Source organism: Daphnia pulex, chromosome 12, assembly GCF_021134715.1.
Source record: "Daphnia pulex isolate KAP4 chromosome 12, ASM2113471v1".
NCBI lineage: Eukaryota > Metazoa > Arthropoda > Branchiopoda > Diplostraca > Daphniidae > Daphnia > Daphnia pulex.
In genome coordinates this window covers 2,189,083-2,215,765 of record NC_060028.1, presented here as the reverse complement: position 1 = coordinate 2,215,765, position 26,683 = coordinate 2,189,083, and the positions used below count along the sequence as shown (strand labels likewise).

The 26,683-nt window shown below is 45.3% G+C and overlaps 7 protein-coding genes across 21 annotated transcripts; 4 read left to right on the top strand and 3 right to left on the bottom strand.

The window, feature by feature from the left end:
- Positions 1 to 189: 189 nt before the first annotated feature.
- LOC124209406 (translation initiation factor IF-2, mitochondrial-like) lies at positions 190 to 3,382 on the bottom strand. Its single transcript, XM_046607374.1, has 11 exons — positions 3,075 to 3,382; positions 2,895 to 3,021; positions 2,643 to 2,823; positions 2,248 to 2,585; positions 2,134 to 2,183; positions 1,851 to 2,065; positions 1,584 to 1,788; positions 1,417 to 1,521; positions 1,227 to 1,350; positions 790 to 1,161; positions 190 to 726 (listed from the first exon to the last, which is right to left on the bottom strand). The coding sequence occupies exons 1-11, from the start codon at positions 3,348 to 3,350 to the stop codon at positions 479 to 481; spliced, it is 2,241 nt and encodes a 746-aa protein (XP_046463330.1). The 5' UTR covers positions 3,351 to 3,382; the 3' UTR covers positions 190 to 478.
- Positions 3,379 to 4,968, top strand: LOC124209408 (RNA-binding protein 34-like). Its single transcript, XM_046607379.1, has 3 exons — positions 3,379 to 4,384; positions 4,452 to 4,760; positions 4,832 to 4,968. Exons 1-3 carry the CDS (start codon positions 3,491 to 3,493, stop codon positions 4,925 to 4,927), a joined length of 1,299 nt encoding a protein of 432 aa, XP_046463335.1. The 5' UTR covers positions 3,379 to 3,490; the 3' UTR covers positions 4,928 to 4,968.
- On the bottom strand, positions 4,969 to 5,382 carry LOC124209026 (cysteine-rich DPF motif domain-containing protein 1-like). Its single transcript, XM_046606896.1, has one exon. The coding sequence runs from the start codon at positions 5,380 to 5,382 to the stop codon at positions 4,969 to 4,971; it is 414 nt and encodes a 137-aa protein (XP_046462852.1).
- A 28-nt stretch (positions 5,383 to 5,410) lies between these two features.
- LOC124209409 (putative transferase CAF17 homolog, mitochondrial) lies at positions 5,411 to 6,606 on the bottom strand. The gene has a single exon (XM_046607381.1). It carries the CDS (start codon positions 6,604 to 6,606, stop codon positions 5,494 to 5,496), a length of 1,113 nt encoding a protein of 370 aa, XP_046463337.1. The 3' UTR covers positions 5,411 to 5,493.
- Positions 6,607 to 6,657: 51 nt separating this feature from the next.
- On the top strand, positions 6,658 to 11,881 carry LOC124209407 (unc-112-related protein-like). Of its 4 annotated transcripts, none has more exons than XM_046607378.1 (10): positions 6,658 to 6,744; positions 6,843 to 7,411; positions 8,234 to 8,754; positions 8,841 to 9,073; positions 9,156 to 9,545; positions 9,620 to 9,851; positions 9,925 to 10,137; positions 10,509 to 10,587; positions 10,656 to 10,813; positions 10,881 to 11,881. In XM_046607378.1, the coding sequence occupies exons 2-10, from the start codon at positions 7,270 to 7,272 to the stop codon at positions 11,079 to 11,081; spliced, it is 2,169 nt and encodes a 722-aa protein (XP_046463334.1). In that variant the 5' UTR covers positions 6,658 to 6,744; positions 6,843 to 7,269; the 3' UTR covers positions 11,082 to 11,881. The 4 variants fall into 4 exon arrangements, with proteins under 4 accessions (XP_046463334.1, XP_046463332.1, XP_046463333.1 ...); XM_046607376.1 differs by having other exon boundaries at positions 6,663 to 6,744; positions 6,825 to 7,411; XM_046607377.1 differs by having other exon boundaries at positions 6,686 to 6,756.
- Positions 11,882 to 12,278: 397 nt separating this feature from the next.
- Positions 12,279 to 23,564, top strand: LOC124209404 (zinc finger protein Xfin-like). Of its 12 annotated transcripts, XM_046607364.1 has the most exons (13): positions 13,242 to 14,263; positions 14,338 to 14,982; positions 15,090 to 15,588; positions 15,652 to 16,008; positions 16,125 to 17,737; positions 17,840 to 17,985; positions 18,067 to 18,472; positions 18,970 to 19,279; positions 19,488 to 19,665; positions 19,730 to 19,892; positions 19,970 to 20,054; positions 20,121 to 21,269; positions 21,334 to 23,564. In XM_046607364.1, the coding sequence occupies exons 4-13, from the start codon at positions 15,652 to 15,654 to the stop codon at positions 22,516 to 22,518; spliced, it is 5,592 nt and encodes a 1,863-aa protein (XP_046463320.1). In that variant the 5' UTR covers positions 13,242 to 14,263; positions 14,338 to 14,982; positions 15,090 to 15,588; the 3' UTR covers positions 22,519 to 23,564. The 12 variants fall into 12 exon arrangements, with proteins under 12 accessions (XP_046463322.1, XP_046463318.1, XP_046463326.1 ...); XM_046607365.1 differs by lacking the exon at positions 14,338 to 14,982 and having other exon boundaries at positions 15,541 to 15,588; XM_046607363.1 differs by having other exon boundaries at positions 14,338 to 15,588.
- Positions 23,565 to 24,487: 923 nt separating this feature from the next.
- LOC124209410 (anionic trypsin-1-like) lies at positions 24,488 to 26,104 on the top strand. The gene is made up of 6 exons (XM_046607382.1): positions 24,488 to 24,847; positions 24,914 to 24,998; positions 25,084 to 25,191; positions 25,293 to 25,570; positions 25,634 to 25,788; positions 25,848 to 26,104. Exons 1-6 carry the CDS (start codon positions 24,784 to 24,786, stop codon positions 26,004 to 26,006), a joined length of 849 nt encoding a protein of 282 aa, XP_046463338.1. The 5' UTR covers positions 24,488 to 24,783; the 3' UTR covers positions 26,007 to 26,104.
- The last annotated feature ends 579 nt before the right edge of the window (positions 26,105 to 26,683 follow it).

Genomic DNA, 26,683 nt, shown 5'->3' with positions numbered 1-26,683 from the left:
GCGGCGCTAGGATCGCTTTCTCGAAAGACTGTTTTTGTGTGTACATCTTTTTGTTGAATGACAGCCAACCAATAGCAAGTTGGAGCTAGACTCTTCCTGAATCTCTACTCGGGCAAGTTCCGTCGTGTTCAGGGTCATTCACGTCCCCATCTCTTGAATGCAAAAAGAAAATGGAAACTACTAAGCTTCTTTGATTTTAACAACAAAAAACCAAAATTCGTAATAGTGCTAAAACGTTACGGTACATTGGCTTTTCAAATGCATCTATAAATAGCTAGGTCAAGAGCTGACTGCTGGAATAAGGTATAGACCAAGTCACGTACCTACTCGTTTGTCAGCTCATGTTTACGCAAATTGTTCAAGTATCCAAGAGAAGCTATTGAGAATGAAAACTCGAGTGGTGCTGACTCGGTAAATTTTTTTTGCAAGACTGTACAGTGTGTATTGCATTAGGTCTCTACAGGTTTGGTTTCATGTTTCAAAAGCCCGGATCCCAGTCGATAGTTTGAGGAACTTCTTTCATTTCATAACAGACGAGTTTGTCACCAGGACGAAATTGTAGACTTGCGTCGTCAAGTCTTATTCCACATTCGACGTCTTTTTTAATGGTGTCAACTTCGTTTTTGAGATGCTTTATGGAAGCAGCTCGACCTTCATAGATGGAATCTTCGCCCCGGATCAAACGGAAGAATGCAGCCTTTTTCAACATTCCTTTGACACAACGACCTAGATTGACATGTTCATTTGAAATTAGTATACAAGTTCTAAATTAATCATCATGAAACTTACATCCCGCCACAGGTAATTTATGTCTTCCCTCTGTGACAATGAATTCTTGGAGGACGTTGGCTTCACCAATAATTTCCTCGGCTTCGGTGGGTGGCAAGAGTTTCTCCATTTCGCTACGCAGGTCATCAAATAATCGATAAATGATATTGTAATCTTTGATTTGGACTTTGTGCGACTTGGCAAGTTGCCGCACATTTGGCTGCGCTACGCCAGTGTTAAAGGCGTAGACGATCGCATTGAAAGGCTCAGCTAGTTTGATGTCACTCTCGGTGATGGGTCCGACACCGTAATGGATGAGATCCAGTGTACACTTTTCCGATTGGTAAGAGTCAAGGACATCAAGCAAAGCCTCTACAGAGCCGTCCACATCACCTAATGAAATACAAGCCAAAGCATTAAATGTAATTTGTAACTACATAAAAATAACAGTTTTATACCTTTGATGATAATCGATAATTTGGGGCCTGCGGATATTTCCTTAGTAGCTCGCGGCCGAATCCCTCTAATTTTGTATCTCATCCTACCCATTCGCTGCTTTTCCCCAAGCTTGACTTTGTAATCCTTTAATTATTAAAACACTTCAATTTAAATTTGTTAAGCTTATTAGATAAAAATTAATAATCATACTTTTAAATGTTCTTCCACTTTCTGTTGAATGACAACTAAATCGTCATCCAATTTTTCTTTCGATTTCAGCGATTGGCGAAATGCAATAACTTCGTGGGCTCGCCTCTGAAAAAATCAGAATTATTATAACTTTAAGTAATCGATGCATTAATTTTCCAAGACATTACTTCTGTTTCAACTTCAAAAATTTCATCACCCGCACTTGGTAAATCTTTCCAACCAACGATTTCGACTGGCGTAGAAGGGGGTGCCTGCTGAATGGGTTTGCCTTGGTCATCAAACATGGATCTTACTTTGGCCCAAGCTGTACCGGCTACGAGGATAGACCCTTTCCGTAGAGTCCCTCTTTGAATGATGGCGGTCGAGAGCTTCCTGGGTAAAAAATAGTGGAAAAATGGGTTTATTTTTTCAAAAAATGGGCTGATGAATATTACCCCCGAAAAGGGTCCGTTCTTGATTCTATTACTGTGGCTTCGACCAGGCCTTTTGGATCTGCCTTTAGGTCGAGTAATGTTGCTTGCGTGTTGATAGTTTCGATCAACTCTTGAAGCCCAGTACCTTTAAGTGCTGACACTGCTACTGTTTGTACATCTCCACCCGCTTCCTCTAAGACTAGACCTTGAGCCATTAGCATATTTTTAGTTCTCGCCTGTGAAGATAAGAAAATATTTTTAAATCGGATAATATTAAAAATAAGAAATTAAGAAAGAAACCTACAATATCCGCTTCACGTTTATCAACCTTATTGATGGCTACGATGATTGGAACTAACAAATGGAAAGAGCAAATGAGAAATCGCTACCAGATAAGTGTAAATTATGCAATTTTTACCTTTAGCTTCATTTGCCAGTCTAATGGACTCTCTAGTTTGTTCCATGACACCATCATCAGCTGCCACGACTAATACCACGATATCGGTGACGTGGGCACCCCGAGATCGCATTGCCGTAAAAGCTGCGTGGCCAGGCGTATCAAGAAAAGTGATCATTTCACCATTATCAAGGCACACTTCAAAGGCTCCTATATGTTGGGTGATGCCGCCAAACTCGCCGTCTACGACTCGCGTATGTCTTAAAGAATCCAAAAGTGTTGTCTTTCCGTGATCAACGTGGCCCATGATTGTTACAACGGGATGACGTGGCACACAATCACTTGCTTTAGCTGGTGGCCTGATAAGATGTTGCATTCAGCAGAGCAAACTTAAGACCAAATAATTCCATTTTCACCTTTTCACAGCATCCTTGATTTCTTTATTGTGTGTTTCAATGGTTGGCTCTGCAGTTATCGTGCAGCGCATTCCACTTTTCTTGACAATTTCCTGGATCACTTTAATGTTGTCTATACACTTCCACGGTTGATCATAGTCAGCAGAATTATCAACATAAATCATGACCTCAAAAATGTGATCTAAATGCGAGTGATGAGGACAAATTCAAATTAAAAACAAAGAGAAAAAAATAAAAGAAAGAAAGAAATACCTAAATCTTTATCCATGGCACTTGCTAACTGCAGAACAGACATGTTCTTCCAGATTTTAATCATCTTCATTTCTGCTTTGTTTAGCATTTTGATGGTTTTAAGTGATTGTGGTGCAAGCCCTTTTTTCTGTAAAAAAAAATTTAATACATGATCTTGATAAATGAATTAATGGCTAATACTTTATCATCGTTGGTTCTTCGCTGTTTCAAACATATTGCAGTGGTACTGAAATTACAAGAATGATTTACAGGGATCACGGAGCGGTTTGGGTCTAAAATATTTGTTCTAATAAAGCTATAACGAGAAAAATAACCAGTATTTTCCAAAGGTTTCGTCCTTGAGCCATAGATTGATACATTGTCTCGGTGTAGAGGGAAAATAGCACGTTTAACTAATAATATTCTTGAAAGCCGGTAAATTCTTGAAATTTTACTACTCCCTGTGGAAGTTGCCATTTTCAACCAAGGTTACCATGGCTACAGCAGACAAAATATAGTCAAGGAAGGAGGAGGCAGCAGCAGACGAAACTCATCTTGCACGTGTGCATCGTGTTGTGAGGTTTTGACAATTTGATTTTCCAGGTTCCAATTTTAAGATGACGCATTACGAAATTGGCTCAGTAGCTAATTTTGTTAGCCAGAAATTGGACGAATCTACTCAGAAGACATCATTGCAGAAAAATCAAAAAGTGCTCGATCAACTCTTTGCCAGTTCAAATGCTGTTACAAATGTAGTCGTAGCAAACGTCCCCATACCCAAGGAAGAAGTAAAAAAGGTGAAGAAGAAGAAGAGACAGGCTGATCAATATGCCATTTCCAATTTCCCAAGCACAAAAAATACCAAAAATATCAAAGATCTTGATGAAGATGAAGTGGAGAAAATTTTGGATCCTGGACCCGAAGATGACGATGACATGGAGATGGAAGAAGAAGATGAGTCTGACAAGGTTAGCCGCAAGTTAAAAAAGAATGAGCTCAAGAACGTCAAGAAGAATTTGGAAAAAAAAGGAGAGTCGAAGGAAGACGGGGACAGGGTGGTTTTGGTGAAAAATCTGCCCATCAAAATCAAGAGGAGAACTGTTCACCATTTTTTTGCCAAATGTGGGAAAATCAATGCTGTTTGGCTGAGGTGTGCTGCATTGGCTGACCCCGCCATGCCAAAGAAGGTGGCTGTCATCAAACAAGAATTTCATCCCAATCGACAATCCATCTCGGCTTTTGTTCGATTCGAAACCAACGAAGCTGCTCAAGCTGCAGTTGCCATGACTGGTTGTGAATTTCAAGAAAATCACATTGCCGTCAGTCTCCTTTCAGATTCAAACATTAAGAAGCAACTCAGCCTAGGCATCTTCGTAGGCAACTTGACTTTTGATGTTACAGATGAAGCTCTCTGGCTTCATTTTGGAGAATGCGGTAAAATAAGTGACGTTCGAATTATCCGTGATCGAGTCAACGGAATGGGAAAAGGGTTCGGTTATGTCAATTTTGAAGTAAGTCATTCTTTAAAATTTTTATTTTCATTCAGACTAATAAAGTTTTGGCGTTTTGTTTTTTTAGAGTACTGATTCAGTGGAATTGGCATTGAAACTTGACCAGTCGCTGTTAAACGATCGACCAATTCGAGTGTCTCGATGCAAGAAGAACCCCAAACCCTTCAAAACTGAAGAAAAGAAACCTGGCAAAGAAAGAGAAGATGGCAAAGAATCGGGTGCTTATAAGCGAATCAAACACAAAGAATCGCAAGAAGAACGAAAGAAAGGCGCCGGCTGGATCAGCAAAATGAAGAAACGCAATAAAGAATCGTACCACAAACCAGCTAAAGTCAATTCGTTTGCCGGAGAAACGACTGGTAACGACAGTGCCAAGGTAAAACTAAAATCAAGTCTTTTATTTTCAAGTAACAATTGGTCTTTTAATGCTTTTTTCCTCTTTCGTAGGTCGTCAAAACTGGCAAAATAGTAAAAAGAAATAAGGAGGAGCAGCGGAAGAAAATAATTGCCGCCAAATTGGCTTTCGTTAACAAAAAGAAGTAATCAGAATAATAATAAAAAACGAAGTTTTTCCTCTTCTCGAATTATTGGCTTTTATTAGTTTTCAATTCGTGAATCTTTTTCTGCACCTCGACGGGAAAATGTTGCACGTTTTTGTTGGCGCATTCGCCACAAAATCGTTTAGAATAAAACAGGCTGCAATTGGCGCAAACTAGTCGTTGGCATGCTGAGCAGGGAGCTCCAAGGAAGAAATAGAGATTTTGGGCGTATGGAACAAATGGATCTCGCATGACGTATGCGTCCTCGTTGAAGTTTATTCCGCGGGCGAAAGGAAGACTTGTGCCGTGACCGTGGTAACGCTCTGACCAGCCGCACAAGGCACACTGAAATTGACCACCTTCTTCGATTTGTTCTGCTTTCTTTTCTTCCTTGGGTTTCACGATTTCACCAAGTTCTTCAGTCGGTTCCTGCTTCACCACTGGATCAATCCTGTCCATCTAAGGATAAGTGAAAAATCAAAAGTGGAACAGAGAAAAACATTGTATTGTAACAAATTGAAATGCCAAACACATGTAAAATGTATCTATTGTGGGGGTAGTCTTTTTATTTTAAGAGCTAGATTCAAGTTGGGCGCGATCTTTGGGCGCTTCAATGGGCCACCAAGCCGGTCGGTGGGTTTCGATTAGATTCGAGTCGATTTTCAATTGAGAAGAAGAGAGGGCTTGTTGTATCCGCAAGAGGCCGAGACCGTAAACTGATCCGTGAAGATATCCTCGTAGTTTTCCCACCCGTTGTCCGTTTTCATCAGAAATGGTCGATTCTAACTGGATGGAATCGGAAGGCTGTTGGAAGACAACCGGCATCAAACGTTTTCTGGTTACACCCGTGTGGTAAGTCCTGGCCGTAAGTTCCTGTCCCAAGTAGCACCCTTTATGGAAGCTGACGCCGTGCAGGTAGTCGCAATTACATTCGAGTGGGAAACATGTGCCGGGTGGCATATCTCGAGAGCCTTCTCCCACACCAAGTTTATATCTGAGTTCAGTGTATCGATCAGTGTTGTCCACGCAGAGATTCTTTATTAGGTGACTTAGACTTTTGTTGGAATCAACCAACACTCGCCATCCCAGTTCCTTGACTCTGGGATCTCGGGCTAAAATGACTTCATTACTGAGATCTTCGGGGGGCTGATCAAAGAGAACCCAAGGCTTCAGTGTTTCCTCTACAGAGATAACCACCTTCCTTCTGACTCTGAACATGGTGAGGTGTTTTGCTAGAGATTCCGAGCACTCTGCATCACATTCAATCAGGTAGCTGCCAGATTCTTTTGAAGAGTGGATGATGGCATCGTAAAGTATTCTTCCCTGCCGGTTGAGGAACATGCAGTACATGTTGGGATTGTTATCTTCGTCCAAGTGTTTGATATCGTTTGTCATAAGACCCTGAAGGTACGGACCGGCATCCACTCCAGAAACTTTGACGATTGCCCTTCCTTTGAGTTCCTGTGCGTTTACTGTGCATTTCTGGTGAACGCGTCGAACCGAACTAGCGGCCACCGATCTCAGAGCAACTGCTTGAATAGACCGCCACATGGACGAAACTTTTGGTAGAAGGGGAGTTAAAATTGTTATCGTACCTTGCAGAGAGAGATTGAGCTCGATTGTTGAGCAAGTCGTGGTCGATTCGATTTGTTTACAACTAAAATGTAGGAACTCCAGCGCCATCTGACGGTGCTTGAAAATGTTAGAAAATCTCCTAATCTAGTCGATCTAGTCCAAGGTTTTTTATTTTTGTTTATCAGGAGATCGAGATTGCTTTCATCAGTGCGATATTGAGATTATAATGGAATGGAATTCAAGGCAGTAAGTATGAATGTAAGCTCTCAACAAACTATTATATTATTTTGATTCACTTTTTTTTACGTTTCGTGATCGATTAAAAGTTTGAATCGATTGTTTAGATCTGGAAGTGGGATTTTAGGGTACCAAGGCGTTAGTTACACGACTCTCTCATACCGAGTCTGGATGAAACGTCGACTTGGTCTTACGGCCATCTGTTTATATTCCAACACTATTCACACACAAGGGTTGATTCGCCCCCTGAATAAGTGATCACCTCGACTGCGTCAAGATGTCAACTAGTGATTGAACAATTTTGGAACTGTTCATTCTGTCTGAAAAAGCCATCGAACTATTTGAGTGTGTGTGTGTGTGTTTGGTGTTGGAAAGGAGAAAAGAGTTGTGTGTGTGTGTGGGTTGCCCCGTTTGTGTTGCCCATGTTTGGTCACGGACGGGCATCGCCTCTCTCTTGGAAATTATTGTTTGGTGCTCTAAGCTACAGGTGCTCTGCTGCTGCCTTGTGAGAGAGAGAGAGAAGAAAAATTCAAGATGATTGCCGACGGACATTTGGTCGGTGACGGGAGCTGGGAATTGAAGGTGTTGGTGACTGACTTGTCGGTCGAGCGATGTCTCCGGGTCAAAGGTGACCTGCACATTGGTGGTGTTATGCTGCGTCTCGTCGAGGAATTAGGTATGCAATTATTTGTTGTCCTTGTTTGCCCATATTTGGGGATTCAACTGCGAGGCTGACATCATCACGCCCCAATTTCCCAGGCGTCTGTTTGCTTGCATTTAAAAGACATTATGGGGGGAGCCATCTTGTCCACATCTGAAATGAGTTCTTGGTCGCCCACTAGCAGCTACTAGTGCTCCCTCTGTCGGCCCAGTCTAGCGCAGACAGGAAAGAAAAAAGGCGGCATTTAAAAATAGCCTCCCCTCGCGTCACTCTCTCTTACAATGGATCTCTCTTGAAAAATAAAATAAAAACCCCTCTGAATATAAATATATTAAAAAATCAAATAAAATCCGACAAGTCCTAGAAAGGTTGCACTCCTCTCTCTTTGATTCCGCCGTTGGCAAAGGCTATAAGCGAAATAGGGCGGGCGATTGGAATGCACAGTCTGGTGATCGGTATTCTCATCACGTCAAGGATCACTTGAATGTTTATTTTTGAAAAAAAGTTAGTTTGTTGGAAACACCGTCAGCAGCTTGTGTTATGTGCACATATCGCGGTTCGGCGTAACATCCGGATGATTTTACCCAACCACAAACGTCTCTGATTTCAGAAACGAAATTATTCAGGACGACGCCCTTTTTTTGGCCACCATGACCCATTTCATTTCCGCCCCATATACACCACCACCACCACCCACCTGAATGTGTGTGTAATTTCACGCCCAACATCACGTGATCACAGTGATGGATGTTTTGGAATAATCAAAATTTATGACCCCCCACCAGTCTATTTTATATTCACATTTTGTTACATCTTATCTTCTTTTCGTATTTTTAGATATTGCGGCGGATTGGTCGGATCACGCTCTTTGGTGGCCAGCTCGGAACTGTTGGCTGTCCAGGACCCGTTCGACGCTGGATCAGTATGGCGTCCAGGCGGATGCTCTGCTGCATTTCACTCCCATGCACAAAACGCTGCGCGTCCAGCTGCCAGATTTGCGCTACTTGGATTGCCGGGTGGATTTCAGCGTCAAGACGTTCAACGCCGTCGTGACGCTGTGCAAGGAGCTCGGCATCCGGCATCCGGAGGAGCTGTCGTTCGCCAAGCCGCTCGAGTCTGACGATTTGCGCTACAATTATCGCGAACGCGAGTCCAACACGTCGCACAAGAAGCGGACGGTGGCCAACAATTCGGCCGACACCAACACGTTCATCGGTCACCACGGCAATTCGACTCACAGTTCCAACAACAGTTTGGACAACATTAAGGCCACCTCCGGATGTACGCCCGTCCTGCCCAACACGACCATCAATCGGTCCCCGGCTCCCGTACCCACGCCCATCAGCTCACCAGTTAATGTGAGTTGTTGTTGCCATGTATATTTTTTCACGTTTTTTGTCTTCATAATAATAATACTAATCATCATTATTTTCTCATCCATCAGTCGGGCACGTGGAGAAAGAATTCACCGTATTCGACTCCGGGCAGCAACGGCCACAATGCGACACCATCCATCTTTGACATGACTGCCAACAACAGCCTCAACACGACGGCCAACAGCAGTTTCTCCAATATGGATATGTCGCTGGCGCTCAGTCCGGCCACACCCAGCCAGGAGGCCCGATCCAGGCTTCTTCGACCCAAAAACTTGATCGAACGGGCTCGTCTTAATGTGGCGTGAGTTTCTCTTATCTATCCTAACCCACTTTTATAAAAAAATCAGACAATATTGATTTATTTCCCGCATTATTTTCATCAGTTGGCTGGACTCGTCCTTGTCCATCATGGAGCAAGGCGTGCGGGAATACAGCGCGCTCCTGTTGCGCTACAAATTCTACTCATTTTACGACCTGAATCCAAAGTACGACGCCGTGCGCATCAATCAGATTTACGAGCAGGCCAAATGGCAGTTGCTCAACGAGGAGATTGATTGCACTGAAGAGGAGATGCTCATGTTTGGAGCCCTTCAGCTCCAAGTGAATTTACAAAGTGCCCAGCCTCAGCCGCTGAGTGACACTCGTGACGGCGACGACGATATCGACGCCGCCCTGAGTGACCTCCAGGACACTCTGGAAGGCACCCACGTTCACAGCAACACTAGTGACATCACTTCCATACCGGAATTGTCGGATTTTCTTCGTTACATGAAGTAAATCGATTTTTTTATTCCCCCACATTCGTTTAATACTTATTTTATTTTATTTTTTTAAATTTGATTTAAAGGCCGAAACGTTTCACCTTAAAAGGCTTTAAACGTTATTGGTTCGTCTGCAAGGATTTACAATTGTTTGCCTTCAAGAATAAAGGAGAGTCGGGTTCCGGGCCAGCCCATCAGATCCCGTTACGAGGTTGCGAAGTCACTCCGGATGTCAATCTGTCGCAAGACAAATTTGGTATCCGGTTGGAAGTTCCCGGCCCGGATGGCATGTCCGAGATGTGGATCCGGTGCGATTCCGTAAGTTTCACTTTTGTCTTATTTGATCAAACACAACTGTTGGACACACATTCTTCTTGCTTTGTTGTAACAGGAAGCCCAATACGCCAAATGGATGGCGGCCTGCCGTCTAGCGGCTAAAGGTAAAACGATGGCCGACGCATCGTACGACGCTGAAGTCAGCTCGATTTTGGCTTTTCTGGCCATGCAGAAACCGGCCCCGGCACCGGCCATCAATCCTTCTTCACTCGACATCCAGCCCGACGACTATGTCGCTCCTCGTTTCATCCGCAAACTCAAAAACAAGGTATATAGCCAAAATACTAAAGTTTATTTCTTTTTTTTTCTTTATTTTTTTTAAAATGACTTTTTCTTCCATAACAACAACAAACATTTTATTTACTTTTTTAAAAAACACAAAAATCTCCTAAAAAATAAAAACAAAATAAAAACAAAAGTCGTGCGCTGGGTGCACTGGAACGCAGGCTGATAAATCGGTAACCTCGATTCGCCCTCACCCATCAGCACGAACAAACACACAAAACAATCAATTCGTTGCACGGAATGCTCAATTATTGCATTAGCCTTTTTGCCTGACCCTCCCCTTTTATCCTCCTTTTTGAAAATTTACATTTAGTGTTGAAATTATTTAATCAGCTCAACACGTGTTTAACGCAGGTATCAACGCGAATCCTGGAAGCGCATACAAACGTCAAAGATTTGTCATTAACCGAAGCCAAGCTGAATTACATTAAAGGTATATACCCGATAAGTTAATTATTATAAATAAGTGCCTTTATACTCTACTTTTGTACCCATCAACAGCGTGGCAATCTTTACCCGAGTACGGCGTCTCGCTCTTTGTCGTGAAATTCATGGGCCAGCGTAAGGAAGAGCTGCTGGGCGTGGCCTTTAATCGATTGATGAGGATGGACCTGACGACGGGCGATCACATCAAAACGTGGCGCTACAACACGATGAAGGTAATATTGAGCCATTTTTATCCTCTTCTACGTTCAATCTTTAATCAAAATTTTTCTTTTTGGCCAGGCGTGGAACGTCAACTGGGAAGTGAAGCACATGATGGTCCAGTTTGAGGAGGAGAGTGTCATCTTCAGCTGTTTGTCGGCCGACTGCAAAGTGGTGCACGAGTTCATCGGTGGCTACATTTTCCTGTCGATGCGCTCCAAAGAAGCCAATCAAACTCTCAATGAGGAGCTCTTCCACAAACTGACTGGCGGCTGGTCTTAGACGTTGTTGTTTGATTGTGGGGACGACGACAACCCGGAATTTTATAAAAATTCACGCCTCCATCCATTTTTAATCACGCTTCCGCATTCTTTGATTGTTTTTTTCTAAAAAACAAGGCAAAGTTATTCTTCTTCTTTCATTGACGAGGACAATCCAATTAATATCTCTGCTCCCGCCACGTGTTTTTAATTCCCCCCCCCAATCCTCACGCGCTAGATTTTTTAGCCCTTTGATGGCGAAAAACGTTGTTACATTAACCGACTAGGCCTAATTGAATGATGGCCATCCCCGATGGTGCGATTTTTGTGCCTTGTCTCTTCGTTTAAACAAAAATTCCCGATGGGTTCTAAATGAACAAGATATACAATCACCTTCACGCCTCCATCACGCACGGCTTTTCTTATAATTATACGGAGCGAGTGTGTAATAATATCCGATTTTAAAAACCACCACAGAAGAAACAAAATGTGCCTTTTTTTAAACAAACAAACACAAAATATCCCAATTGTTTGGTATACTGAAAGAAGCAACGAGTCATAAGACGTTCTGCAATGATTAACGATTATAATTATACATATTAGAATTTGTTTTTCTTTTCAATTGACCACATGCGCCTCTTTTTAAAAACAATCACCTTATTTTAGCTGTCCTTTTATTGATTGTAGTGTGCTTCTAGTTTCGTGAATAATTAACTTACCGAGATGAAGAAAAGCAAGACAAAAAAATGTGTTTGGTGTCTTGTATTTGTGTGTGCTATGATCCTTTCTTGTTTCAAAAATACATTTTTGGCTAATCCATTATTACTGAGCTCTACCACCACCACGACCACGGCCGTATAAAGTAAATAAGTCACCTGAGTACACAGAGAACCATCTAGCGGCCATGATTACCTTCTTTTTCGTTGGGAATTTTTCCAAGTGGTTTCCTGAAATAATATCCAACCCAAAAACAATTCGAAATCATTTCGCTCGTAGATTTAAATGCAATTAAAATTAATTTGGGGAAGAGGTTGATAATCTTTCAAGGTCCAAACAAATGGAAAAATCCCCCCAAAAATAAAATTTGGCCGAAAGGGATCTCTTCCTCCTCTTTGTAGGAGCGTGACCTGCTGTGCTACACGGTGTGTATACCCTGAGGGCGGAGGAGGAACACCCCACTCACCAAAAGGGCGGCCAACCAACGAGCTAAAACCAGAGGCCTTCCAGTCGTAGCCGGAGCTTCTTGGACGTAACACACGTCGCTGTTGCTGGCTGCTGAAAGAATTAGAATATCAGATCAACAAATATTGTCGAGTGCTGCTGCTGCTGGGATTATTATAACGCCGACCTGTGGACAGGTAAGAAACTTTTTTTTGCGATTCCATCTGATAGTTGATTACGGGCAGAAAAATACCACGTGGTATTGTATAAATGGACATCATCGATCGTTGTGTGTGTTAGTTGCTGCTGCTGCTGCTGGCCTCTTTTTATAATGTCGGGTTCCAGATAACCTCTTCACGTTCCTGCTGTATAGTCTCTCTCTGTGTGTGTGTGTCGGGTGTGTAACGACGCCAGGCAGCAGCAGCAGCAGCAGCCAGCAAGGAAGCAAAGAGAGAAAAATAAAAATAAAAGAAAAACAACCATTTTCTGCTGGCGGCTGCTGCTCTATTTCTGATGCTGGCTCCAGAGCCAGAAGAAGACCAACCTTTTTTCTCTCTTCTCTTAGCTTCTTTTTAAAAGAGACTCGTCGTGTGTGTGTGTGTGTTTCCAATTCCAGACGATCCTCCACACAAGAAAAGACATGGCGCCGCTCTCTTTTTTATTTCGTTTGCCAATGATTTTTATTTTTTCTCTCCTTTTATCTCTGTGTGTGTGTGTGGGATGGAAAGAGAGAAAAATCCCGTCTCCCATGGCAACGTTGTTGTGTGTGTGTTCCTTACCTCTTTTGAAATAATCATGTGACCTTATTTAGCAGTTGATTGATTCTTGATGCTGGTAGGAGAGTCTACCAGCAGACAAGTCGAAGCTCACACCTGACTTTTAGTTGTTAGTATAGCAGTGTGTAGGTCTTCCATGTTGGTTGCTAGTGGTAGGGGGTGGGTGGGGTCGTCCCCAAAAGCTTATTGATCCAAATCTTCCGGCGCCCGCGCCATCACGCCATCCGCTAGTCTTTGCTGGCTCTCAAAACCACCACACACACACACACACCACTGGTACAGTATATGTGTGTAGTATCTACGTTTTCCTTCCTTCTCTCTTATACTAGCTATTCCTTCTAGAAAAGGTTGTTGAAGAAGAAGACTCACGATCGATATCTTCTCTCTCTGTACATTTTCCAGACGCTCTCACTCGGGTATATATGGCTTCTTTTGTATTGCTCTTGTTTTTGTTGAAGCAGGTGCGTTAGGCAGATGTGTGTCGGGATAGAGAAATGTCTAAAAATGTGTATAGGGTTTGGACAGCACCACGACGAATGCAGCTTTGCTGCTGCACAGTGTTTTGATAATGAGTTGCCGTTCAGACACCTGTACAGGTGGCGGTCCTCTGGCGACCGCACCTGAACACAAATTTTTTGGGGGGGGGTTTCACAATCGTCTGAAAAAAACACCAAGGAATAGACGTTGGCTCTTATCTGGCGGATATTTAAAATAAGAGAGAGATAGGAAAAAAAAACAAACTTGAAAAACATTCCTTGCAGCGCCGTTGTTACATTTTGATAAATGTTGGATGGAAGGCGGCGGCCGCCGGGAAGCGCCATGCAACGCAGGATCCTGTGGTTGACGGTGGATGTGGATGACTTTTTCAAAGACTCTTTTTTTTCTCCTACGATAACAGGCCGAAAAAGAGAAACATCTTTTTGGGTTTTTTTTTGCTTTTTTTCCCGGAGAGTATTGAGGGTTGCATGTCGCGTGAGCGTCACCGGGTGACGTGGCTCCTGCACCACGCACATTCGGCTGTGAGGGGCTCTGCTCTCTCTGACGAACCCTCCTAGAGGAGGAGGAGGAGGAGGAGGCGGTCCTCTGCTCTGGAAGGGAGGGTGTGTACACACAGAGAGCAGAGCAGAGCAGAGAGCTGGACGAGGCCAGCGGGTTAGTTGCAGTCGAGCTTTCCTCTCGTGTTGTAATCCAGAATCCTCCTCTCGGTCCCAGCGATCCCGGCCAACCAACACTGACACACAAATCAAACCAATTGGATAACAAAAAGGTAAAACGACTCCCGAAATTTTTTTTATTTTTATTTTTTCCATTTGAAAAGTGAATATCGGGAATGTGTTATAGTCCTGCTAGTAGTGGCGCATTCCTCCGGCTCTTTTGGGGAGTCAGCCAGTGAGGGTTTCCTGCTTTGATAATGTGAGAGAGGTCGGACTCTCTCTCACTCACAGAGGATGGACTAGTTACAGAAAACCTACACACACACATCCTCTTTGGGCCAAGCTCTTCTCGGACGTGTACACTGCCTTCACTCTGTGTGTGTGTGTGTGTTAGCAACGTGACGCGGCTGGGCTATAGAAGCGGAAGGCGGCGGTTTCAATCGGTTTCTTATTGCCGTTTGGGTCTCTCTATCCATCGATACCTGGTCGCTCCCCCCCTCAGCTTATTGGCTGTGCTCCGCCAGAAAGTCGAGTGTAACATTGCACACAAATGCCGTCATCTTGCACCTTTTTCCCATTGTTTTTTGGGCGATGGAACCAAACACTTTTGATATTATACTTTTCTCTACCTTTGACCAAAGTTGATGGAACTTGGCTAGACTCCAATTCCCAATTTTTATTTTGAAAAGAAATAAAAGGTGAACCGAAAAATCGTAGACTAAGAAAGAGATGAAAAACAAAAGACTATTCTCTAGACGTGAGGTGGAATGCCTCGGCCGCGTAATCAGTTGGCGGGTGGCGCGCCCGGCCTCACACCGCAGAGAGTCATCAGGTGGGAGCGGAATGGACCAGCACGTCCACCTTTTTTATTTTAGTTTTTTCCTACCTACCTATCTCTTCTTTTTCTTTTTTTAACGTGCCTTGTTTTCACATGATAAGAAACTCTTGACGACGACGGAATGAAATGGATCCAGGTCGTCTCGTGAGACGCGATAAGACTTTTGCAGCAGAAACTTAAAGGCCATCCTAAGGTGTAAACAACCTGAGACGGACGGGAGAGAGAGAGAGAAAGGAGAGATAGCAGTAACAGCGCCATTGCCACCTTCCCGCGTGATTGGATTCAAGAAAATCCTGATTCTTTCTTTATGTCTTGACTCGACCTTGATTGAAAAAAAAAAGGATCGTGATCTGAACCGACAAAGAGGATGATGATGGTTAACAATCACCACCAGTTGCGTTTCACCAACTCTAGACAACAAAAAAGAAAAGAAAGAAAGAAAAAACGTGCTCCCGAATTGTAAACTCTTCATTAAATTCTCTCTCCCGTTTCTCTTTTGTCTTTTCTGGGTTTTTATTTTCTTCGACTTCCTCCTCCTATTCCGATAAGAAGCCTTATCTCATCCCACCGCCAAGACGAGAGCTAGCTAGCTGGATAGGAGTATAGTAGAACGCTTTTTGTATATTTCATTATTTGATGTATTGAATGTCTCTGGTTGGATAGATGGCGCCACCGGTGCCATCCACTTTCAAGAGCCAAGGAACGAACAACAATCATCGAGCGGCTGGAATCGCTCGCCAATCCGACGATGATGAGGAGCCGGCCATGCCGGAAGAGGACATGGAAGACATGGAAGAATTCGAAGCCGAGGAAGCCGCTCTCATGATGGACGAAGAAGAAGATGGTGGTGGAGTCGGTGGTGGCAGGGGCGGCAAATTGGGTGGTGGGAGGACTGGCCGCCAGTCGGCGCCACTGCCCATCACGGCCGGTGGTGATTTCAAGTGCTCCGTTTGCGACTTTACTACTCGCTCCCGAGTCACGTTACAACGCCACGAACGGCTCACGCATCTCAAGAAAAAGGTAAGACAACATCATCACTTGACTCCCTGGACGGACGGACGGATGTGACGGACATGCACAATCGAGGCCCAACCAGTTTTGATTAATTCTTATAATTTTTTTGTGGCTCTCTCAAGTTCTTCAGGTGCGTGAAATGCAATTACGTGACTCACGTCAAGGCCCGCTACACCAAACACGTTAAATATCATTCGATGCCCATGATCAAATGTGACTTGTGCGAATTCCGGACGCCCTACAAGTGGAACCTGGACCGGCATCTCAAGAATCACATGGGCGGCGGCATGTACCAGTGCTCGCTCTGCAACTTCACGGCCCACATTAAACAGTCGCTGACGGTTCACATACAAAATCATCACCTGAGTCCCGACAAGGCCAGATCGGCCCGTCGGCGCAACAAGGTCGGTGCTTCCGACCAGCTCAACGAAGTCAGCCCGGCCGAAACGGCCATGGACGCCGACGAGGCCGAGCTCTTGCGGCTCGAGCGGATGGAACACGACGCCCGCTCGCAGGGCGGCCTCCGGCCCTTGCCGGATGACGATGACGACGAAGGAGAACTGGAAGGAGTTGACCACGACGAGGAGCTGGCCGGCAGCTCGTCGAAAGCCGATCGGGAAGATTTTGGTTTCCTACACCCGGACGATTTGACGCAAAAGAACGGACGTCTCTACTCCACCGGCCGGAGTCGATCCCAGTGCTCCCAGTACAAGCCCGTCTGGGGGGATGGGGATTTGATACGACAGCCGGCCGGCAAAGTGAACGGCGAAATGAAAACGACAAATGTTGGTGGACAAATGTCACCGGTGAATTACAGTCTGGCCGTCTCTCCGCCGGAATTGGTTGCGCCCAAGAAAAACGCCCCTCGACCTATCCCGAATTTGATCCCGATCGCCCAGTCGGGACAGCCAACGACATCGCCGGCCGCTGCTGCCACCATTCTGAAAATTCCGCAAATTCAAATGCGTGAATGGGACGAAGAGCCCAGCTCTTCATCAATCCTGGAAGCTGTCGGATTGCTGGCCAAGAACCAAAAGGCGGCGGCGGCGGTGGCCGACGAGACCCGCAAGCGCAAAAGTGGATTCCTCGATCAACTGGCCCAGAAATTGGCCGGTTGCAGCAACAACGAAAGCAGCCGGAGTGAGGACAGTCATCCATTGGCGACGGCCAGCGTTTCCACCAACATTTCCTGGTCGTCCAGGTGCCAGCACTGCCGCCAGAGGTGCAAAACCAGAGCCGATCTCCTCTCGCATTTGAAACAGTGTCCCAGGGCCCTGCAGGCGGCCAGCAACGAGGAGAGCGAAGAATCCGCCGCTTCCGCCACCACCGCTGCCCAGCCGCACCCGATGGAGAACAAAGTTTTCGTCTGGAACCAGTCGATGGCGGCCGAGGAAGAGTCCAACACCGAGTCTGAAACGGACGCCATGATGATGATGATGATGATGGAGGAAGAAGAGAACAAGCGGCCGTCTTCCGTGGCCGGAAGCGATGTTTCCGAAGCCAGTTTGGTCGGGATCGAAACGGCGCCTGGCATCGGGGCCGTCACGGGTGGCGCTGGAGCACCGGCCGCCGGTTCGTTATCGATGGAACTCCGCTCGACGGTGCGCCGAGTCTACCGCTGCCCTCAGTGCTCCTTTTGGGCCACGACGGCCTCTCGCTTCCACGTCCACATGGTCGGCCATACCAACACGAAACCGTTCGAATGTTCTCAATGCGCATACCGCTCCAACTGGAGGTGAGGAGTCCAGCAGCACAGCTGGCGGACGTGCTTCAACTTTGCCCGCTAATGAGTAACTTTTTCTTTTCTTTGTTGTTGGGGGGGATTTTAACGATTCAGGTGGGATATTACTAAACACATCAAGTTGAAAGCGGCCCGTGACCCGGCTCACACACAGGCTCGAGTTCTCTTGCTGGACTCTTCGGGCGAACGTCATTACGATCAGTACGACCGTTACCTGGTTATGATGCGCGTCACGGAATCGGGTAAACGAACTCGGTTGACTTGTCTCCTTAATTTTTACCAACAAATTTTTATTTTTTTTTTTTTTAATTCTTATTTTACAGGAGGGCCGGCGGTGACCCACGGACGATTCGCCATGGAAGAAATGGGACGCAGAGCGGCGGCTTCTTCTTCTCGACGGACCGATTCTTTGTCGCCGTCTCCATCTCCTTCGCCGGTGCCTTCGCCCGTTCCCGTTGCGGCTCCTGCCGCCACCGCAACTTCTTCCACCTCCGTAGAGTCGCTGCCGTTCAATTTGTCCGCCGTTTCGTTGGCCACTTCGCTGGCCAGTATCGCCTCCAGTCTCTTACCGCCACCTCCCGCCATCCGCCAGCTTCCGTCGCTCAATGCCATCCACCCGGAAGATTCTCAGCACTTGACGACGGAATATCCGTCGCCCACCAAATCGACCAGCGGCGCCAGCACCAATCCACGACGGACCATCTGGAAATGCAAACGCTGCGTTTTCAAGTAAGTCGATCCTGATTTGATTTCGGCGCTAATTTTAATTTTTAAATTGAATAAGGCATGTTAAGGATTTTTAAAAAAATGATTTTACCAACAAATTTTGTGAAAATGTTGCGCAAGTTTTATGATAAAAAACGTGTCTGACTAATTAGGCACAAAGATAAGCGAATGGTGTTGGCCCACATGGCCAAACACACGAGACGGGACAATTTCTCGTGCGGCCTCTGTGGCAAAGGATCCAACTGGCAGAGTGTCATTAGGGTATTTTCTCACCCCCTTCTCGGTGTTTCCGTCCTGTCCAAATTATTTAAAACAAATTGGGGACCTTAGAAACTAATCAAAATGGCAAACGGCATTAAACTAATTGATGTAATAATAATAACTTGAAACTAACTCAAAAAGGTGATTGGTTGTGGTGATTGGTGGCTAACTTTTCTTTCTCTCTCTCCACTTTTCTTTCTAAAAAACCAAAAAAAAACGTGGATCAATTCAATCAACAGGGATCATAACCGGGAGACGGTCTTGCAACACATTCGAAGCGCTCACTATCATCCATCGGGTGTCGGTACTAATCACAGCAGTCCTTCCCTGTCGGTTTCATCCACTGGGCTGACGAGCGGCGGCCAGATGGCCATGGGTGAGCCTGGCAGCTTGGCCACTCTTTTGCCACCACCGCCACCCGCCGCCGCCGCCGGCTTCCTTCTCTCTTCCGGCGGAGGAGGAGGAGGAGGAGGTTCTTCAACTTCCACGGCGCCCGCTTTTCGGTGTGGAGTCTGCAATCAAGTTTCCAATTGGAAACATGTGATTCAGGTTTTTCTCTCTCTTTTCCTTTTTTTAATTTTTCTGATTGGCTAACTTTTGATTTATTTTCCGTTTGTCCTTCCCAATAGATAGGAATGATTAGAAGTGTGAACGTTTTTAGTTTTTTGCAGAAGATTATTATTTGTTTTTAGTTTAGTTAGGACTAAATGCCAATTAGATTCCCGTCTAATCTTTGAATGATGTTTTGTTATAACAGCGCCATTGCCGTTTGAAACACAATGGCAACATCCAAGTCATTGAAAATCGAGTGACGGATGAAGACGGACCGGAATTGAGTCGTGAAGGTGACGATTTGTCCATCTCGCCTCTCAATGGCAGGGCCGGCAAGAAAACGGCCAAAAGAGAAAGCCCACTTCCCGACGAAGATTCCATGGGTACGTGTTTTTTAATTTTAATTTTTTATTAATTTGTCGAATTCAATCATTTTTTTGTGATTAGCAGGTTACATGATGCACGCGGATGTGCAACAGTATTCGTGTGCCATTTGCCCGTTTGCTTGCAAAAGTCTGACGGACATTGAAGTTCACCGGCAACATCACAAAACGGGATCGGGTCGGCCCATCCGCTGTCCCATCTGCCCATTTTTCGTCACCGATAAACAGTGCGTACTATTAATTCAATTAACAGTAATCGATTAACTTTAAATATTTTATTCATTATCTTATTCGATTTCTGTAGGGAACTGGCCCAGCATCTCGTACTGCACGGCATGCACGATTTGAAATTGGATTCTTCCGGCCAACTTTCTTGCAGCGTCGAAAAGGTGCGATTGTATTAACATATTTGTCCATTTGAAACTGAAAGTTAACGTTTTAACTCATTCAAATAGCAGAGCCACACCGCGGAACAGTCGAGTTCCGGGAGAAGATTCCGTTGCAGCTCTTGCCCGTACGTCAGTGACAACAAGAGCCAATACGTTTACCACCGGCAGTTCCACCGGCCGCGGGGTGCACCTTACAAGTGTTCGCAATGCTCCTACAATGTCAGCCGGAGGCATTTGCTGAACCAACACCTCAGCGTCCACGGTCTGCCGCCCGTCGGCCTCCTGGACGGTGAAAACTACGCGTCCGATTCGGATGCCATCGGGTCGGAAGCCGAGGCGGAAGCTGAAGCCGCTGAAGCCATTGAAATGGCGGACGACGAAGTGATGGTGGCCGCTGCTGAAGATCATTCGCCCACGCCCATCTCGGCCTGCTCGTCTTCCTCGGCTGTCGCGGCCGCATCCAGCAGCGGAATCGGCTCGGAGGGTTACACCCACCTGGGCCTGGATCCCAACACGATCGCCCGTCTGCCGGACTCTGCCACGGTTTCGCTGCTGGACATTCCGCTGACGTGGGTGTCGCGGGGGTCGAAATTTTACAAAATGTTCAAGTGCCGCCACTGCCCGCACGTCAACGTCCGCAAGGCCAACATCCAGGAGCACGAGAAGAGACACCAGACCAAGCCGGGCAGCAGCGCCGCCGGAGGCGGTGGCGACAACATGCACGCCTGCTCAATGTGCAATTACCGGTGCAACAACGCCGGCGTCTTGTCGGCCCACGTCAAAGTCCACCAGAACGTGCTGGGCATCATCCACGCCCTGGCCGATCCTTCGAGATCCGACGAGGAGCAGTTGCGCCAATTGGCCGGAGTGGCGGGTTTCAAAACGGGGGGAGAAGCCTCGACCCTGGTTGGCAAAGAAGCGGAAGAATCTTGTTCGTCGCTCTCGTCGTCCGGAAGTGCCGCCCCTCAACCGAAATTGGATTTGCTGCTGGGCCGGGCCGGCGAAGACGCCAAAGATGACGGCGGGAAAAAGTTACACTTTTGCGCTCATTGCCCGGCCCGTTTTCTGGTCGAGACGGAGCTCCTGATTCACCAACGCTTTCACGGAGTCAAACTGGCCTTCCGCTGTGACGTCTGCTCTTATACGGCCCGCCAAGAAAACCACCTGCTGGCCCATTGGAAGGTCCACAGTCGCGAATATCAAGAGAGGACCAAGGTACTTGATTTGGTTTTAAATTTTCATTTTAAATTTAAATCTGACAGCTGATTTGATGAATTAGGTGCTGGTGGAACATCACGGCGCGTCTGAACAGCATCCGCAGCCGCGCATTTTGGCCGTCCAACCCAACAGCAGTGCGGATGAGGAGGAAGGAGCGATAGATTTGACCAGCCGGAAGGAATCGGAAGTGAAACCCAGTCCAATTGCCATCACTGCCGAAAAGACTTGGGCCAATTGCCCGCTGTGTCCGGCTCGATTCGACCCGGACAGCAAAGCGCTGCAGTATCACATTTCTTTGCACGGTGGCAATGGTCCGTTTCGCTGCCGCTTCTGCAACTACGCCGTCAAGGCCCAGGACAATTTGACGAAACACGAGAAGCTGCACCTGCACCACCTGCACCAGACGGAAGACGAGGACGAGCTGACGGCCGAGACGTCGACGACGGACAACAATACGAAGCCGCTGAAACGGTTCCAGTGTTCCAAGTGCCCGTCCAGCTTCGAGAAGAAGGAGCAGTTCAAAGTCCATTCCAATTTGCACGGCTCCAAGCAGCGCTACCGTTGCGACCGTTGCGACTACGCCGTCAAGTACTACACCAATTTCCTGCAGCACATGAAGAGGCACGACGAGAGCGAGACGGCCGCCGGTGGCGAAACGACGGCCGACGAAGCCATGGACGTCGAAACCCACGAGCTACCACCGACAACCACCGTCCCGACGATTCAATTGCCCGAGCAGCCGCTATCGACGGCCGACCGGCAACACATTTGGCTGCAGGACAAGTTGCGTTCCGTTCAACACCAGAGCGTCCAGCAGCCGTTTTCTTGCCAGTACTGCCCGTACAGGTGTGGCAACCAGGAGGATCTGATTAGTCACATCGACCATCACGCGGCCAACGGCGCGACGGGCAGTTTCCGCTGCAATTTCTGCGATTTCACGGTGATGATTCAGGAGGAACTCTCCGAGCACATTGGGCTGCACTTCCAGTTGAAGGGCCGCAAGGCCGCCAAGTTGCCGGAAAGTTATTGGAAATGCTCCAACCTGGAAATTTGGTCAGAACCGGTGAACCCTGAAGTGGCTGGAACGGAGCCGGAAATCGTCTACGACGAGAAAACGAAAAACCAGCCAGGCAGCGACGACGATGAAGAAGAAGACGAAGATGCTTTGTACATCGATCTCAGTACGGGCCATCCCGTTCGAGATGAAACGGCCACCGACTCGGCATCGGTTGATCCTGAATCCTAACGTAAAAGAAAAAAACAAAGTTTGTCGAACTATTTAAAACTACTACACCGCCAACACCACCAATATCCTAACTACCCCACTAGTCTTAAATTTTGTTGTGTCTTTGACCGTTCCGAAAACCAAATTTCGTTTTCCCCTCCTCTTGATTCATTCATGAAATATTTAAAAAGAGGTTTGTCCTAAGTTTTCTCCTTTTCCTGTTTAGTGAAATATTTGTGTTAAACGTTTTATTATTTCGTATCCCAAAATGTTGTGGCCGGAATCGTTTTTTTCTAGTCAGGTTTTCAAAATGAATATAACCTGTACACTGGCCAATTTACCTCTATATCGTTGATCCTATATACCCCCCATGTGTTGAATAACAGAAAAATAATATCCCAAATTTTTGGGTTTTTTTGGGTTCATTGTGGCCGTGCAAAATTTATCCCCCGTTTAATTTATACACACAAACAGATGCACACGTACACAATGTATTAATTATGTATATATATCATTATATAATATGCAGTTTGGCATATATTTAGAAAGACAAGTTTTTCCACCCACCCACCAGCCATATCTTTTTTGACGTCATTCAAACTAAAAAAAAATAACAAAATTCAGGTCCATTTTTTTTGGGGTTGACGTGTACCTCGTGCGCCAAGTCAGCGACATCACGCGGTTGTTGTGCCATCGTCTTATAATGTATAATGTGTGTTTTTTCTTCCCTTTTTTTTATCTTCTTGTATTTATGGCTGTCCCGGAATATCTTTGACCCCTTTGGCATTTATAGAGAAGAAATGATTCCAATTGTTTGTTTGTTTTTTGGAGGGGGAGGGGGGTTGGTCGTCGCAGTCTCTCGTGTGTTGTAGATTGCACCACCACCACTACTATACTACTAATTCATTACAAACCAAAGCCTTGGCCTGTATTTTTTTCAATTTCTCCGACTTTGTCACGTATTTTTCTTTTTTTATTTTCACATATGCTGCGCGCGTGTTTTGTTTCGATTTCTTGTCCAGGAGCCTTGACGAGTCGATATAAATATTACAAATATTAGTTGTGTCGATTTTGTTTTTTTATTTGGTGTGTCTCTCCTTGATTGTGTGACGTACTTGTGTGTTGTTTTATTTTATTTTTTTTCTTAGATAGCATTGTCCCAACTTGTTGGATGATGCGCATTCAAGTTGATTGAAATCGATGCGGGCAGCGCATTGGAGACATCCGGTATGTCGGCAGGAAGCGGATGGAGGTGAAAGTGAAAGTCGGCTATCGCCAAGAGAGGCTCTCGGCTGCTGGTTATTGATTTATTGCTGTGTACTCTACTAGGTCTAACTTGTGGGAAAACCCCGAGCTTTTGATCACGAGGATAATTGTATATGGGCTCCTTGATTTGTCTAGAAATTTATGCCGAAAGTCAAGATGACTCTGAAGAAAATGCCGACATCCTCATCGTCGTGTTGAAGGAAAGTGACAGCGCATTAGGTTGGTAGATTATCTCATTTTATCATTTAATGACGCCTTTTTATTAGCTTTAAACCTGTAGCATTTTTATGACATTTCGAACCTAATTATGTAGCAGAAAACGAATGCAATTGGTTACATCACTGACATGGTTTATTTTAACCGATGCAATTGAATTTATGGAACTTACTGACTCATCTTATACTGACCATTATTACTTCAGAAACAACAACTTAACTTTAACGGATAACGCAATGAAGAGATGCGCTGCTAGAAGATAAGTAGCATTGGTGCAGCACCACTTCAAAGCTATATACTCTTGGCTACATGGTTATTGATCGAAGATCAGTAATCATTGACGCTTTATTAATGACTCATCGAAGACGACTTACATCACCTTACAGTTGAGCAACGTAACGCGGTACCAGCGTCCTTGACAGTTGAAACCGGGAAAAGACATGATGGTAGCGATGACATACATTTGATTCCCGAATATTTACGTGTCTGTACAATATCCTTAGATATCTCGTGCAGGTCGTAGTTGGAAAACTGGAAAAGCCTTGAAAACCCCAAACAAGAGATGGGCCTTTTTAACTTCTTCCTCTATTCCTTTCTTGAGCAACAAGTTCATTTTTTGAACTTCCTATATACTCCCGCCCTTGCTTCCAAATCACTTTCAGCTGCCCGCTCATTCGGCTCGGTGTTTCACGGGTGATATAAAGGTGCTCCGTGTCAGTTGATTCAAGACAACGACACCTTCAACAGCCAACAGATTTCAATCTGATTCGACGTCGCCTAACTAATCACCGGTCTTGTAACAAGATGCAATTCATTTTAGTGATCATTGGTTTCCTTTATTTCCAGCCACTGGATGCTTTCGTCAACAGTATTTCACGATTAAATTTCGGATTAAATTTTATTGTTTCCTAATTGCTCGTTTTATTTGATTCAGTGGCCGACGTTGACTGCGGGATATCGAAATTCAGGAACGGGCGAATCGTCAACGGCATTGACGCTGTGGAAGGAGAATTCCCTTGGTGAATTCCATTTCCTTTGTGGCCCTAAATAAAATTAGACTTCAAAGATTGATTGGTGTTTTAATTCTTATTCACTATATTGCAGGATGGTGTCGCTGAAATTTCTACGTGCTGGACAGAGTGGTGAGCATTTTTGTGGCGGTGCGCTCATCAGCAAGCGATGGATTCTCACTGCAGCCCATTGCGTCCTTAAGTATAAACCGGAATAACAGAAAAAAACACTCTTATTTTATTCTTTCCATGTTTGATTTAATTTTTAATTAATGGTAAACTAATTGGAATATGAACATTCAGTCGCAGAGCACCGCAGATTCAAGTGAGTGTGGCTGAGCACAACCTCCTGGGGGCCGACAGTCAACAAACGAAATTGTTTCGAGTCAACCAGATCGTCATGCATCCGTCGTACGTGACTCGCCAATTGGCCGATGACATCGCCCTCATTAATGTCGATGGCGACGTGCAATGGAGCGACCGCGTTCAGCCGGCCTGTTTACCTAACCCAGATGCAGATTCATTCGCTGGACTGCTGGCCACCGTGGCCGGTTGGGGGTGGAACGATGAGGTTAAAAATGGTATGTCAAAGCATTTTCTTATTTGAAGAATTTTTTAAAAATCATCTATTGTCGCAATGTCAGGTGGAAAAAGAGCCAACACACTGCAGAAGGTTGACGTGCCCATTTTGGCTAACAAGGATTGCCAGCAATGGTACAAAGACGAGAAGAAATCGCTAACCATCATCAACTCGGCTTTGTGCGCCGGTCTTGAAAATGGCGGCAAAGATTCTTGTCAAGTAAAAAGGATTGGAATATTTTTGCTTATTGAGCTTACTAAATCAAACTGAATTTACAGGGTGATAGCGGTGGTCCGTTGATGATTAAGAAAGACGGACGTCATCAGCTGGTTGGCGTCGTCAGCGCCGGAATCGGATGCGCTCGTCCTCGCTTACCTGGTCTTTACACTCGTGTTAATCACTATATTAACTGGATTTCGCAAACCGTCCGTTTCTAATGACTTGTGAGCATAGGTTTTAACGGGATGTTGTATTTAGTATTTTAAAAAAGTGTGTAATCTCCTCCTACTCAATAAAATAAACTATAAAATTTCAACACGACCTTTAATTGTTCTAGGTTTTTCTGTGGTATTAAGTCGTCCACCGCAGGGGTATTACTAACTCTTTGTTTTTGGTGGTTCACTTGCCTGAAAAGTCCGGGAAAGGCCCGGAAAACCGGAAAAATAACAAAAAATTCGGGAAAAACCCTCGTCATTGGATACTTTTCTTTAGAAAGTTTGACAAGTTGCGTTGTATTGACAAATTTCGTCAACCGTTTCCTGGGCAAGCTGACCAAAATGCTGCTGAAATGCCTTATTTCGGAATTCGGACGGAAAAAATTCTTGAAATTATTCCTAGCGGAAAAATCATACACTGCTTAAATGTCTTCTGATAGCGAACATAGATGGCGTTTTTTATTATTTTGTTTTCTTATTGTCGTCTGCTTTTTCATTTGCGAGTATGACCTAAGGAATAGAACTGCTATGACATTTGTTTAATATTAAATCTTTTCTTGCAGTGAAATTCCGGTTTTTCGTACTATTGAAACCCAAAAACCCATTATTACAACTTGTGGTGACTAATGCAGGTTCTGTTTAAGAAAAACCAAATCTCGGCCGGTCGTTAAAGTCATTAT